The sequence below is a fragment of the Rhinoraja longicauda genome, chromosome 27 (assembly GCF_053455715.1).
Source record: "Rhinoraja longicauda isolate Sanriku21f chromosome 27, sRhiLon1.1, whole genome shotgun sequence".
Classification (NCBI taxonomy): domain Eukaryota; kingdom Metazoa; phylum Chordata; class Chondrichthyes; order Rajiformes; family Arhynchobatidae; genus Rhinoraja; species Rhinoraja longicauda.
The window spans coordinates 14373310-14387080 of record NC_135979.1 but is presented as its reverse complement, the minus strand read 5'-3'; the positions used below and the strand labels follow the sequence as shown (position 1 = coordinate 14387080).

At 45.0% G+C, this 13771-nt stretch overlaps 1 protein-coding gene across 2 annotated transcripts in view; it reads left to right on the top strand.

The window, feature by feature from the left end:
* The window catches only part of LOC144606950 (hippocalcin-like protein 1), a 118838-nt gene extending 106164 nt beyond the window's left edge, over positions 1-12674 (top strand). For both annotated transcript variants that reach the window (XM_078423478.1, XM_078423477.1), the window contains exons 4-5: positions 10000-10105; positions 10847-12674. In XM_078423478.1, the coding sequence (XP_078279604.1) occupies positions 10000-10105; positions 10847-10944 (204 nt within the window). In that variant the 3' untranslated portion in view covers positions 10945-12674. The remainder of the gene's footprint in view (positions 1-9999; positions 10106-10846) is intronic.
* The last annotated feature ends 1097 nt before the right edge of the window (positions 12675-13771 follow it).

The following is a 13771-nucleotide window of genomic DNA, read 5'->3' as shown; positions in this document are numbered from 1 at the left end:
ACCCCCCCTCCCTCCACTTACAATCAGTGTGAAGAAGGGTCCCAACCCGAAACGTGACCTGTTCATTTTCTCCAGAGATGCTGCCTGACCCAACGTGCCGAGTTACTCCAGCATTTTGTGTCTATCTTTGGTGTAAGCCAGCATCTGCAGTTGCTTTTTTTTAATTACATTACAGTAAGAAATTATTTTTGTTATTCATGGCATTTACTTAGGTTGCATATGCTTCAATTAATGTGAATTTTCAAACTGAATTTTAGAAGTACTGTAGATAAACACAAAAAGCTGGACTCAGTCGGTCAGGCAGCATCTCTGGAGAAAAGGATGTTTCGGGTCGAGACCCTTTGTTTCGAGTCAAGACTCTTCTTCAGACCTCTTTAGAAGTATTTCTTTAGAAGTATTTCTTTAGAAATACTGTCACTGTTGTGTCGTGTGTTTATCGAATGCGGCAGATGTCATTGACAGTTTCCTGTGAATTGTTCAACATATCCATGGATTTGGTCTACGCTTTCACTTGCCAGGAGGGGTTGCAGTGATATTGGTTCTAAAGCCATAATCTGGCAGGCCGACCCATGGGTTTCAGCTTGGCACTGACTGAATGATGTGAGTCACTTTGTGCAGCAACCTAATGAAGGTGTGACACTTGTTAACTGTGTCTAAAGTGCCCTCTGATGGTTAATGGTGATATTTTCTGCAATGTTATTAAAGGCTGTGCAAAGAATATTCTCCCTCATCACAGTGATTGTGATTGTAACGGCCAGTAATTTAAGCAAAGCATGATCAGTAAATGAAGTCATCACCAAATCAATGCCAGGACTCCATAGTGGCGCCATGGTAGAGTTGCTGCCTTACAGCGCCAGAGACCCGAGTTTGATCTCGACTACAGATGCTGCCTATGTGCAGTTTGTACTTTCTCCTGTGATCGTGTGGGTTTTCCAACAGATCGCTCCGGTTTCCACCCACATTCCAAAGACGTGCAGGTTAATTGGCTTCTGTAAATTGTCGCGAGTGTCTAGGATAGAACTAGTGTAGGGGTTATCGTTGGTTAGCATGGACTCGGTGGGCCGAAGGGCCTGTTTCCACACTCTATCTCTAAACTAAATTAAAGTACTATCACGTTGAGTCTGAATGTCTGAGTAGGTCAGTGATGATCACACATGTTGATGCAACTTCAATGAAATTGTTTTGCACATTTGTGTTCCCTGGACCACATGGACCAGACTTACAGAAGCAAGCCTTCACAACATATGACTTTTGTCGATTCAACTTTAAAGGGGCCTCCCAGGCATGTTTGTTGCTATGGAGATTGGCATGGGAACTCTGACTGATAGTTGGATTTCCCACCTCACCCCAGATTACCCAGGCCTGCTGTCATTGGACCCAGGGCTTATCATCCCTCTTGGCAGCCCACACCTCAGCTGATCACAACCATCTCCCCGCCCCACTCCCAGTGGCCCACCTGAGCAAAGATCTAACTTTTCCCATATCCCTCTTCCAAAACTAATGGCACCATTCCACAACCCGAGGAGTTAGGCATGGTGAATTGTCAAAGAATACGGAATAATGTACCCTCGTCAAATTTGATGAAAATCGAAAAAACAAATGTGGATGTTGAAAATCCAAACTAAACACTGGAAAATGCTGGAAATACCCAGCGGGTCAGGAAGCATCTGCGGAAAGAGCAATAGAGTTAATGTTTGGTTGAGGGCCATTCATTAGCTCAATGAACAGTCATCAAACTGAAGCTTTAACTCTTTCTCTTGCTTGATGGATGTTCAATGTCTAATTAGAAGTGAAAATGTAATGCTATTTAGGAAAGTTAGATCAAGAGAATGACAATAATAATTAATAGGGTTAAGATTAATAGGATAAAAGTCTATCCGTCTGAGGTGCAATGTAAGGCAATAAAAGACACTAGTGTATTGAATGAATGCCAATGCACAGGCTTTTAAGTTATTTTTTCACAAAATGCTGGAGTAACTCAGCAGGTCAGGCAGCATCTCGGGAGAGAAGGAATGGGTGACGTTTCGGGTCGAGACCCTTCTTCAGACTGATGTCGGGGGTGGGACAAAGGAAGGATATAGGTGGAGACAGGAAGATAGAGGGAGATCTGGGAAGGAGGAGGGGAAGGGAGGGACAGAGGAGCTATCTGAAGTTGGAGAAGTCGACGTTCATACCACCGGGCCGCAAACTGCCCAGGCGAAATATGAGGTGCTGCTCCTCCAATTTCCGGCGGGCCTCACTATGGCACTGGAGGAGGCCCATGACAGAGAGGTCAGACTGGGAATGGGAGGGGGAGTTAAAGTGCTGGGCCACCGGGAGATCAGTTGCGTTAATGCGGACCGAGCGCAGGTGTTCAGCGAAGCGATCGCCGAGCCTGCGCTTGGTTTCGCCGATATAGATAAGTTGACATCTAGAGCAGCGGATGCAATAGATGAGGTTGGAGGAGGTGCAGGTGAACCTCTGTCTCACCTGGAAAGAATGTTTGGGTCCTTTGATGGAGTTGAGGGGGGAGGTAAAGGGACAGGTGTTGCATCTCGTGCGGTTGCAAGGGAAAGTGCCCGGGGTTAGGGTGGTTTGGGTAGGAAGGGACGAGTGGACCAGGGAGTTGCGGAGGGAACGGTCTCTGCGGAACGCAGAGAGGGGAGGGGATGGGAAGATATGGCCAGTGGTGGGGTCCTGTTGTAGGTGACGGAAATGTTGGTGGTTAATATGTTGGATCCGCTGGCTGGTGGGGTGGAAGGTGAGAACGAGGGGGATCCTGTCCTTGTTGCGAGTGTGGGGATGGGGAGCAAGAGCGGAGCTGCGGGATGTAGAAGAGACCCTAGTGAGAGCCTCATCTATAATGGAGGAGGGGAAGCCCCGTTTTCTGAAAAACGAGGACATCTCGGAAGCCCTAGTGTGAAACACCTCATCCCGGGCGCAGATGCGGCGTAGACGGAGGAATTGGGAGTAGGGGATAGACTTTTTGCAGGGGACCGGGTGGGAAGAAGTGTAGTCCAGATAGCTGTGCGAGTCGGTGGGCTTGTAATAAATGTCCGTCACTAGTTTTTCTCCTGTGATGAAGATGGTGAGGTCCAGAAACGGGAGGGAGATGTCAGAGATAGTCCAGGTATATTTAAGGGCAGGATGGAAATTGGAGGTGAAGTGTATAAAGTCAGTGAGTTCTGCATGGGTGTAAGAGGTAGCACCAATGCAGTCGTCGATGTAGCGGAGGTAGAGTTCGGGGATGGGGCCAGTGTACGTCTGGAACAGGGATTGTTCGACGTACCCAACAAAGAGGCAGGCGTAGCTAGGGCCCATGCGAGTGCCCATAGCCACGCCTCTGGTTTGGAGGAAGTGGGAGGAGTCAAAGGAGAAGTTGTTGAGGGTAAGAACCAGCTCTGCTAGGCGGAGGAGAGTGTTGGTCGATGGGGATTGGCTGGTTCTACGGTCGAGGAAGAAACGGAGGGCTTCGAGACCATCCTTGTGGGGGATGGAAGTGTAGAGTGACTGGACATCCATGGTGAAAATGAGGGAGTGGGGGCCTGGGAACCGGAAGTTATCCAGGAGATGGAGAGCGTGTGAGGTGTCTTGGACGTAGGTGGGGAGGGATTTGACCAGGGGGGATAGGATGGAGTCGAGGTAGGTAGAGATAAGTTCGGTGGGGCATGAGCAGGCAGAGACAATGGGTCTGCCGGGACAATTGTGTTTGTGGATTTTGGGTAGGAGGTAGAATCGGGCCGTGCGGGGCTGGGGAACTATGAGATTGGAGGCACTGAGGGGTAGTTCGCCGGAGTTGGTGAGGTCGGTGATGGTGCTGGTGATGAAGGTCTGGTGTTTATCGGTGGGGTCATGGTCCAGGGATAGGTAGGAAGAGGTGTCTGATAGTTGTCGTCTGGCCTCGGTGCGGTAGAGGTCAGCACGCCAGACTACCACAGCCCCTCCCTTGTCAGCGGGTTTAATTATCAAGTCCGGGTTGTTGCGGAGTGAGTTGAGGGCTGCACGTTCAGGAGAGGAGAGGTTGGAGTTAGTCAGGGGAGTGGAAAATTTGAGGCGGCCGATGTCACGCCGGCAGTTTGAAATAAAAAGTTCTAGTGGGGGTAGTAGGCCATACTGGGGGGTAAAAGTGGAGGGGGTCCGTTGGAGACGGGAGAAGGGGTCATCAGTGGTGGGTCGGGACTCCTTGCCATGGAAAAAGGCTCGGAGGCGGAGGCGGCGGAAGAAGAGCTCCACGTCATGGCGGTTAAGTATGCTTCGGTTGTGATGAACATTGATGTACACCAGTTAAATGTTGCCTCATGAGAATTCCATGGATAAGGAAAGTTCTCAGTAACTTCCTTATTTCTATTTATTACTAGACCAAGTGGACCCGTTGGGCCCAAACCTCTCCTGCATTGGTGCACCACCCTGTCCTACCCCCCTCCCCTGTCTCCTCAACCCCCCCTCCCTTCTCCCCCACTCCCCTCTTTCCTCCCTCCTCCCCTCCCCCTCCCCTCCTTTTAAACTTTAAAATGTGAATAACTAAAAATATAACACCGATTTCAATAAAACTACTTGCATTATCACTAAAGTGACAATGGTGAGTAAGGTGGGCCTAAAATTGTCGCGCTATCATGTACCGTTTTGGCTGAAGTTCAGTCACAAACAAGATAATAAATGAGAGTTTAAGTATATAGATGTAAAAAGTGAGAAAATATCCGTCATTTCAAGTAGATTATTCACTGAACCAGATTTATGTAGCATTTGGTAGCATACGGGAAACCATTGCCTGTATAGTTGGCGGTATAATTTTTCCCATCTCTATGTGGTTCAGATAAATACAGGGTGAATTTTGTCCTTTGTAGGAAGAAACTGCAGATGATGCTGGTTTGCACTGACGATGGCACAAAATACTGGAGTAACTCAGTGGGTCAGGCAGCATCTCTGGAGAGAAGGAATGGGTGACGTTTCGGGTCGAGTCCCTTCTTCAGACCTTTGCCCTATTTTTGTCCTGCTCGGAAGTCCTATTTATTTGGCTGCTGGATCTTGATGTTATGTTAAATCTTGTGTCTGTACCTCCATAAGAATACCCCATTCAAGTTATACTACACATGTCTGCTCTTGTGACATGAATATCACAGGATGCCATAGAGGGAAAGGCATCAATTGTGTTCATTAACATCCACCAGACATGTGGTCAGGGTACCTTCCCTCTGCCTTTGTGCATTGTCTCCATGCACCCCCCCCCCCCCCAACTTTAGTTTGTAATGACTGTGCAGTCAAACACCCAGGCCCAATTGAATATCAACACTTCCCAGTCTTTCATTTAAAAGCCATTCAACGTTTCTCTTTCTTTCTGCCGAACTGGATAACGTCCTATTTTCCCACGTTGTACTCTGTTGGCATTGTAGTTGCCCACTCAATTGGTTTGTCTATATTTCTTTGTTCATCACTGCACGCTTTCCAACTTAGTTTTGCATCATTAGTAGGTTGAAAATGTTACAATTGATTCCCTCGGCCAAATCATTGAAACGGATTGTGAATAACCCCAGACTAAGCATCGATCCCTGAGGTTCAATAGTCTTCATGGTCGCCCAACCAGAGAAGGACTCCTTTGTTTCTACTCTGTTTTCTATCTGTTCCTTGGCTCTCAAGTGGTTTTAGTACATTGCCCCCAATTTCATGCGTCCCAAATTTGTGCAGCATCCTCCCATGCGGGATAACATTTTTAAAAACTCCTGACAATGCAAATGCATCACATCGATGGGCTAGCCTTCATCTGCACTTTAGATATATTTGCAAAGAACTCCAGTGGATTAGTCAAACAGGATTTCATAAACTCACGTTGAGTTAAAGAGGACCGGAGGATGGTCATAAGTGATAAGTACAATTAGGCCATTCGGCCCATCAAGTCTACTCCGCCATTCAATCATGGCTGATCTATCTCTCCCTCCTAACCCCATTCTCCTGCCTTCTCCCCATAACCTCTGACACCCGTACTAATCAAGAATCTACCTATCTCTGAATGTGGTGGGTGCATGGAATGAGCTAACAAAGGAGGTGATAGAGACAGTTACAGTTATGATGCTTAAAATACATTTGGACAGATACATGGATAGGGAAAATTGAGAGGGATAGGGACCAAATGCAGGCAAATAGGGTTAGCATAGCGAGGCATCTCATCCAACATGGACGAGTTGGGCTGAAGGGCCTGTTTCCATGCTCTATAACTCTGCTCAGTCATGTTATTTTCAAAGTATCGATGTCACATCAATTATTTTATACATCAGCTTTTACCAAACAGCCAATATCAGGCTGGCAAATCCAGAGTTCCCTGTTTTATCTCTCACTCCTTTCACAAAGAGACACTTCACATTTGCAACAGTCTGATATGCAAGAACTGTAGAATGCATGGAATATTGGAAGGTGACAACCAGAGAACCAACTATCTGCAGAGCCTCAGATATCTGTAGCTCATTGGGTCCTTGGGATTTGTTGTTCACTGTTGGCTTTAGCTGTAATTCTTTGCCCACGCTAATTTATTTTCCTTCCTCGTCTTTGGTCTGGTGATGTGCGCGTCAGGAACTTTGGATGTGTGGCTGACATCGAAGTGAAATGTTTGAGTGTGCATTTCTGCTGGAAATTGATGGCATACGTGCGATGCAGTGAACTGGGTAATGTCTGAAGCTGGCAATGTATTTAAATAGGATACAGCTTTCAGAGCTGCATTCTCTGCCATTGAACTTTGCAACACAGAAGCCAAGTTTTCAAGCTGGGGCCCTGCTAACCCCATTGATCACCTCCTGTTATCCTTTACCTTTGTTACTGAAAGGTCTCCAGGCTCCCTGGAAGTACATGACAGCTTTCAACCTTCCCATCTCTGCAATCTAGTGCAGCTTCTGAAAACCTTTGCTATCCACTCTGTCACGCCATGCCATTGTTCATTGCTTCCTGTATAAGGTCACTGCCTGCATTACTGTTCCAGCCACAGTCCACTTCACCTTGTTAGTACAGGTTACATATTAACGACAGCCCACACAAATGATACATCAGCCTATGCAAAGCATGGTTGGCACTGTTTGCCCAGAACAGTTATACAGATGAGAGGTTGGAACTTCAAAATACAATCTAAAAATAAGGGTTTGAAGAAGTGTCCCGACCCAACCTTTTTCTCCAGAGATGCTGCCAGACCCGCTGAGTCACACCAACACTTTGTGTCTACCTTCTAAAAATAAGGCAGTTGTGCAACTAGAAAGAGATTTATTTGGTACCTCATTAGATCGGCTTTCCCAACCAATTCAAAAGTATCACCTGCCCCAGTAAAGCTCTGTGAATCTGCAATCTGATCATTTCAGAACGTGTGGCATATGGCACCCAGTTCACTCATTGGTACGGGTGTGACCCATGGGTCTGAGTGTGAGCTGGGTCCGCAGCCAGACCTGGGGTCTAGACTGAGAACCAGATGTGAGGTCAGAGTTTGGAACACCTCTTTTTTTTTCTTTTTTTTTAATTACAAATACTTTATTCCAAAAACAAGACAAACATACAAAGTGGTAATGTGATCAGATCAAAAGCTGCCTGTATCGGCAGTGTACAAAACACAACAAATATCAAATTAAAATCCCGCCAACCTTGTCAAGAATACATTCGACCTCCCGCGGCGACCAGCGTTCACGGAAGGCCTCCAGCGTCCCCGTGGACACCGCGTGTTCCCTCTCCAGGGACACACGGGCAAGAGCGTGGAACACCAGGGGTCAGGAACATGGCACGGTGTGCAGCCATGGGCAGGGTCCAGCATGCTTTATATTCCCTGCTCTTTTTCAACTCACCGGATGCACACGAACATTAATGATGCCGCTGTCTAACATTTGAAAAAGTGAATTAAAACTGTGCTGGGCTATTATCAGGAGTGACATGCAATAGATTGGAATATCGGCCAGTTCAACGCAAAAACTCCAAGTGCGTGGATTATCAACGTTTTATTGCATTTTCGTTTTTGGTTGCTTCTGGACTTTATTTTGTGTGTGTTTCTTTTTATCCCTTTTAAATGGCATCTCAGCAGTAAATTAGATGAAGGGAATATTTTTTCTTTTTTACAACAATGTGCCAAGTAGTGAAAGTAAAATATTCCTCCAGCAAGTTTCACTGAGTGAAAATATATCATATAATACAAGTCCTACATGTAAAATTCATTCTCAGTCACTTGGGGGCAATGATGTCTTCTTTTAATGATGCATTACCCAATTGTCTTCATTTTGCCTGGGAATAGTAATGCCACATTATGGAATTGCAATTTAGGACCTTTGGATGGCCAGTTATGGAGACTATTTCATTGCTCTGTTTGATCATGACATTCAATTACCCTGGAGTTGAGTGAAGCAGAATCTATTGTTGCAATACTCAATCCCCTTCAACATCACAACACTTGTACCAATGCCTATCACGGCAGTACGGGGACTGTACTCCCTGTTTCATCTTGGGCCTTTGTGACAGCTAGATTTAGTGAATTCATCTAGTTTGACGTTGTATTCACCATTGAATGTATTGACACCTGCGCATCGGGAACATGACTCTTTCTTTGACTGTCGGTGAGAATTCTGCAGAACTCCTGCAAGCTTGAACTCAAGCTTCTATTTGTTTGTTACTGTAATTCTCCATACCAACTGTATCTGGAGTTCCTCTCTGATGGCCTCCTATACAATTCCAAGGAAGCTCAGCCAAAGAAGGGCCACCAACTCATCTGCCATTTAGTGGCAATGGAGACGATGTCTAGTTCAAGGCATTCAGTTCACGGTCCTGCTGCTCCCATTTAGACTGCCTGCAGAGCCATTACAATAGACAATAGACAATAGACAATAGGTGCAGGAGTAGGCCATTCAGCCCTTCGAGCCAGCACCGCCATTCAATGCGATCATGGCTGATCATTCTCAATCAGTACCCCGTTCCTGCCTTCTCCCCATATCTTCTCACTCCGCTATCCTTAAGAGCTCTATCCAGCTCTCTCTTGAAAGCATCCAACGAACTGGCCTCCACTGCCTTCTGAGGCAGAGAATTCCACACCTTCACCACTCTCTGACTGAAAAAGTTCTTCCTCATCTCCGTTCTAAATGGCCTACCCCTTATTCTTAAACTGTGGCCCCTTGTTCTGGACTCCCCCAACATTGGGAACATGTTTCCTGCCTCTAATGTGTCCAATCCCCTAATTATCTTATACGTTTCAATAAGATCCCCCCTCATCCTTCTAAATTCCAGTGGATGAGGGGGGATCTTATTTACAAAATTATTATTCCTTCCATCGACATCCCTTTGTCAACTCCACTCAATCACTGACCATTTGTTGAGAATGAAGGGGAGACCCAGTGGAAGCCTGTTTGTGGGCACGTGCGGCCACAGGCCTCTTCTTCTTGCGTTTGAGGCAGCAGAAGTTATGAAGCTGCTTCTGCTTCTGCTGTCTCTGTTTGTTGTCGTTCGCCTGACTGAGGTCAGTTGACAGGGCTCACCACGGGGAGGTCAACAACGTGAGCCCCAGCCATAGGCCTGATTCAGAAGATAAAGCTGTTCAATGATGTTTCTGTAACTTTGCACCAAAACCCTTGGTGACTCTTGTGTACTGCCCAGGTGAGGTCTGCCATATGATTTTACTGGGTTGTATGCAAAACAAAGTATTTCACTGTACCCAGGTACATGTGACAATAAAGTATAGTTGAATTGAATTGTTCACTTGACCTTTCCTTCCACTGCCCCTCCCCTCTCGCTCCCACTCCCCCCCCCCCCCCCCCCCGCATCATAAAACATACTTGCCGCTGTTCTTTCCATGCTAATGAAAGGCCGTTGATCTGATATGTTTCGTTCCACAGGAGAGCTGCCAGACGTGAATATTTTCAGAATTTTCTTTTTAGTTCAGGCTTCCAGCACCTGGAGCATCTTCATCACATTGATCCGATATTAATAGACGTATGAGAGAGCTCCATGAGGAGAGGTGCCAGCTATGCACTGGACAATGAATATTGACCCATTTATTGGACGTTCTTATTTTGACAGGCTATCTACAAGATGGTATCGACTGTGATGAAGATGCCTGACGATGAAGCAACACCAGAGAAAAGAACAGATAAAATCTTTCGACAGATGGACACGAATAACGATGGTAACAGCCAAACTATTCCCTTGCATATTCCACAGTCATTTCTTCCTTCGGTACTTTTTACAGCAGAAGTCCCACTGTTGGCCATGAAGAACATGTGGTGTTGGCCCCAGCTTATGCCTTTATTGGTCCCTGTGCCCAAGCTAGATAAATGAAGAGTAGTGCTTGACTCCATAAAATGCTTTAAACCATGAAGCAAATGGAATCACTTTATGGTGAATCTGTGGAATTTGTTGCCACAGATGGTTGCGGAGGCCAAGGCATTGGGTATTTTTAAGGCGCGGATTGACAGATTCTTAATTAATAAGGGGTTATGGGGAGAAGGCAGGAGAATGGGGTTGAGAGGGAAAGATAGATCAGCCATGAATGAATAGCGGAGTAGACTTGATGGGCGAAATGGCATAATACTGCTCCTGTAACTTATGAATATATGATTAGATGTCAAATGTAGACTCCAATGAGTGCAGGAAGGAAGGACAGAGGCACATCTGTGCAGCCATTAGGGCAACTGCCCCATATTCAATTCCAACCTTCGGGGCTGTCTGTGTGGCGTTTGCAGGTTTTCTCTGTGACCATGTGGGATCCTCCCAGGTGCTTCAGCTTCTACCCACATGCCAAATACATGCAGGTTGGAAAGTTGTAGCCATTGTAAATTGCTCCGATTTTTGTTTTTATTATGTAAACAACCTGTTACTTTTTCCAAACAGATTGCTTCTTAATACACTTTTTACACATTTCTTCCAGGTAAATTGTCCCTTGAAGAATTCATTAAAGGTGCCAAGAGTGACCCCTCCATTGTACGGTTACTACAGTGTGACCCGAGCAGTGCGTCTCAGTTCTAATGGGACGTGATTGTACCGCACTGATCATCCGAAGTAAAGGAAGGAGCTTTCATTCCAGCTGGATTGCCAACCCTTTGTCTGACCTCCATCTCATCATGAATTAATCTTCCTGCCATAAGAGGGTGATTGACTAACATGGACAGCATAGTTTACCCACGCTGTCTTCAGAGGAGCTTCTAGTCACTCCATTGTTACTTTTGTTTTGTGTTTTCTGTGCAATGGATACTTCAGCAATCAGGCATGCCAACACTCATTGGGCGACAGGACATTGTGTGTAAGGCTCTCCACTATGGTTCAGAATAATGTACATGTCTGTTATTGACTCATAGCCTGAACATCAATGTGACATCGCGAATGTAAAGGTGCCACATACGGGAGCTTGCAATCACGCTTTGAGTGCATTGTAGCTCCTCTAGTTATTGCACGTTGTTGTACAAACCAACAACTACAATTCCCAGAATGATCTATAGTGATCTGCAAATGAACCGAATGGATTATTTCACTTGCAGATTCACCAAGTGAAACTTGGATCACTGTGGGAAGTATAGTTTACGCTTAGTAAGCAGGAAGACATTACAAATGTGTGTTGCAGGGGAAGGTGTAAGCTGAGGTGAAATGTTTTAAGTGGCCCTCACGTGCACAGTGGAGCTGTTGACGTGAAAACAGAGTGTGCCCTGAACATAATTTTGGCTTTATGAAAAAAATGCCTGTAATTGAGTACCGCTGATTTACCAACTTAAATATATTCCCCTTTCTAATATTTCTAAATCTGGTAGATTCCCAACACAAGGTTTGATCCGTTGGAGTCGGTGGCCGACGATGATATAAAAATGGCGATGGGCTGCTGCCTAAATTATGGAAAATCACCAATTCCCCCTTCAGCTCATGTCTTATCCAATAATGAGGTCCATCGCCCTGATTCCATCTCACCACAGACTGGGAAGAAGATAAACAGTTGGTGGAAGTGGTGGAATGAAGGGCCTACCCAATTCCAAATCCACAAAAAAAAAATGTCATCCAAACAAAACAGATCTGATGAGAATGGATTCTGTTGTAAAGTGCAGTAAAGTAATAAAAGATGTCACTCTCGTGGGAAAGGCAAGTCTGCCGCGTTTTAGATGAAGGAGTAAATAATCACCTGTGTTAGTGTGTAAATGCTACCAAGTGCAAAAGTCATGTGAATTTGATTTCTGCACCAGATGGACATGGTATATCGCGGATCCAGTACTTTGTTTTGTGATGGCACCAGCAGGCGTTCCGGCAACCCTCAAAAAGTTGAACGTCGTTATTTTGTTTTAGGGCCGCGTAATATACATGTTTATTTATCTTGTGTGCCAGCACTGTTTTTAGTGCAGAAAAAAAAAAAGCCCTGCTTGCATCTGTCAAACACTGTGGCCAAAAACCCACCAGTATTGATGGCTGTTAGAAACGTACAAGGGAATACTGTGGACAAGTGGGCTAGATGCAAGGTCTTCCTGCCTGATGTTATTACTGTCTCACCATGTTATAATAACTGGAATAAAATTCCACTTAACCCTTGTGATGAGTATACTGAATCTGCTCGAGCACGGATGTTTTTGCGTGCATCAGGAATGAAGGAGGAATCACTGGCAGTGCATGTTAGACCATGGTATAGGAGGAATTGTATTAAAAGTTAAATGTATTTTTAACAGTGTTGTAATTCATCTTCAAATACTATTCTAAATTAAAACATCATTGTTTTAAAGCAAGAATTGAAATGCCGTTTTTTCCATCGTGTGGAAATCAGACTTGATCTACTTATTGAAATCAGTGGCATAAAATGTTACTACTTGGGCAGTTTCTTTTTGTGCTCAAGTTTCCAGTGTCTGCAGCCTCTTGTGTCATCATTAAATATTAGTCGCTCTGAATTTGACAATATCATTGCTGGATGCAGAAACATTTAGCGCGTTGTCGAAATGGGCAGATTTTGCGTTTGAACTTATGTAGTGCCTGTATCACTTTTTTTTTAAAATTGTTTCTATTTGAATCAAATGATCAGATTTCGAGGCAGAAGCTGGGCTGAAAACAATGAAGAACAATGTTTAATTGGCGGTGCGAAGGACTGGTGGTGAGAAAAAGAAAGCGGCCTTGAAGTTAATTCCAAGGAACAAGCAACACACTTAACCAATGTAAATGTCAACGTTCTTAGACATGCTTTCAAGCTTCACTCTATTTGTTACTGTCACAAAACCTGTTGCGACCAAGCCTTTGGTCACTAATGCAGTAGAACATTATGAGAATGTTTCTGATTGGGACCATCAGGAGCCCACTGGTAGAAACAGCAAGTTAACGTTCCTGTTGGCAGATCCAAAAGAGATTATCTGACTTCACGAAGGTTAAAAAGATATACAAGCCAAAACGAAAAGAAGATATAGATAAAAGTCAATCAAGAAACATTGCACTGATACAAGAGGTTGTGAGGTTGTAATAAGTAATAAAATAAAAGTGCAAGTAGTAGGATTGTGCAAGTTTGTGGTACAGAAGGTATTTAAGTCAGAAATGTCCAAAAAATCAGGTTGCCTTGTTTCACTCAACTCTGCTTTTATCATTAAAGGCGTAGTTGGCATGGATCAAAAAGTTGCAAAGTGCAACAGATGGTGGAGCCAAAGATCCAGATGGCTCAGTCTTAAAAGAGGGAATAATTTGGAGGCCATGCACCTGTGGAACAAGGATAAACCTGCAAAAGTCGTGGCTTGGAATGTAGAGATGGCAACAACTTGCCAAGGAATGTTATAATTTCACAATTTTTCCAATTTTGCTCGATAGATTTCAGCCACCGGCCACCGTCGTGTCAGGGCATAACGAT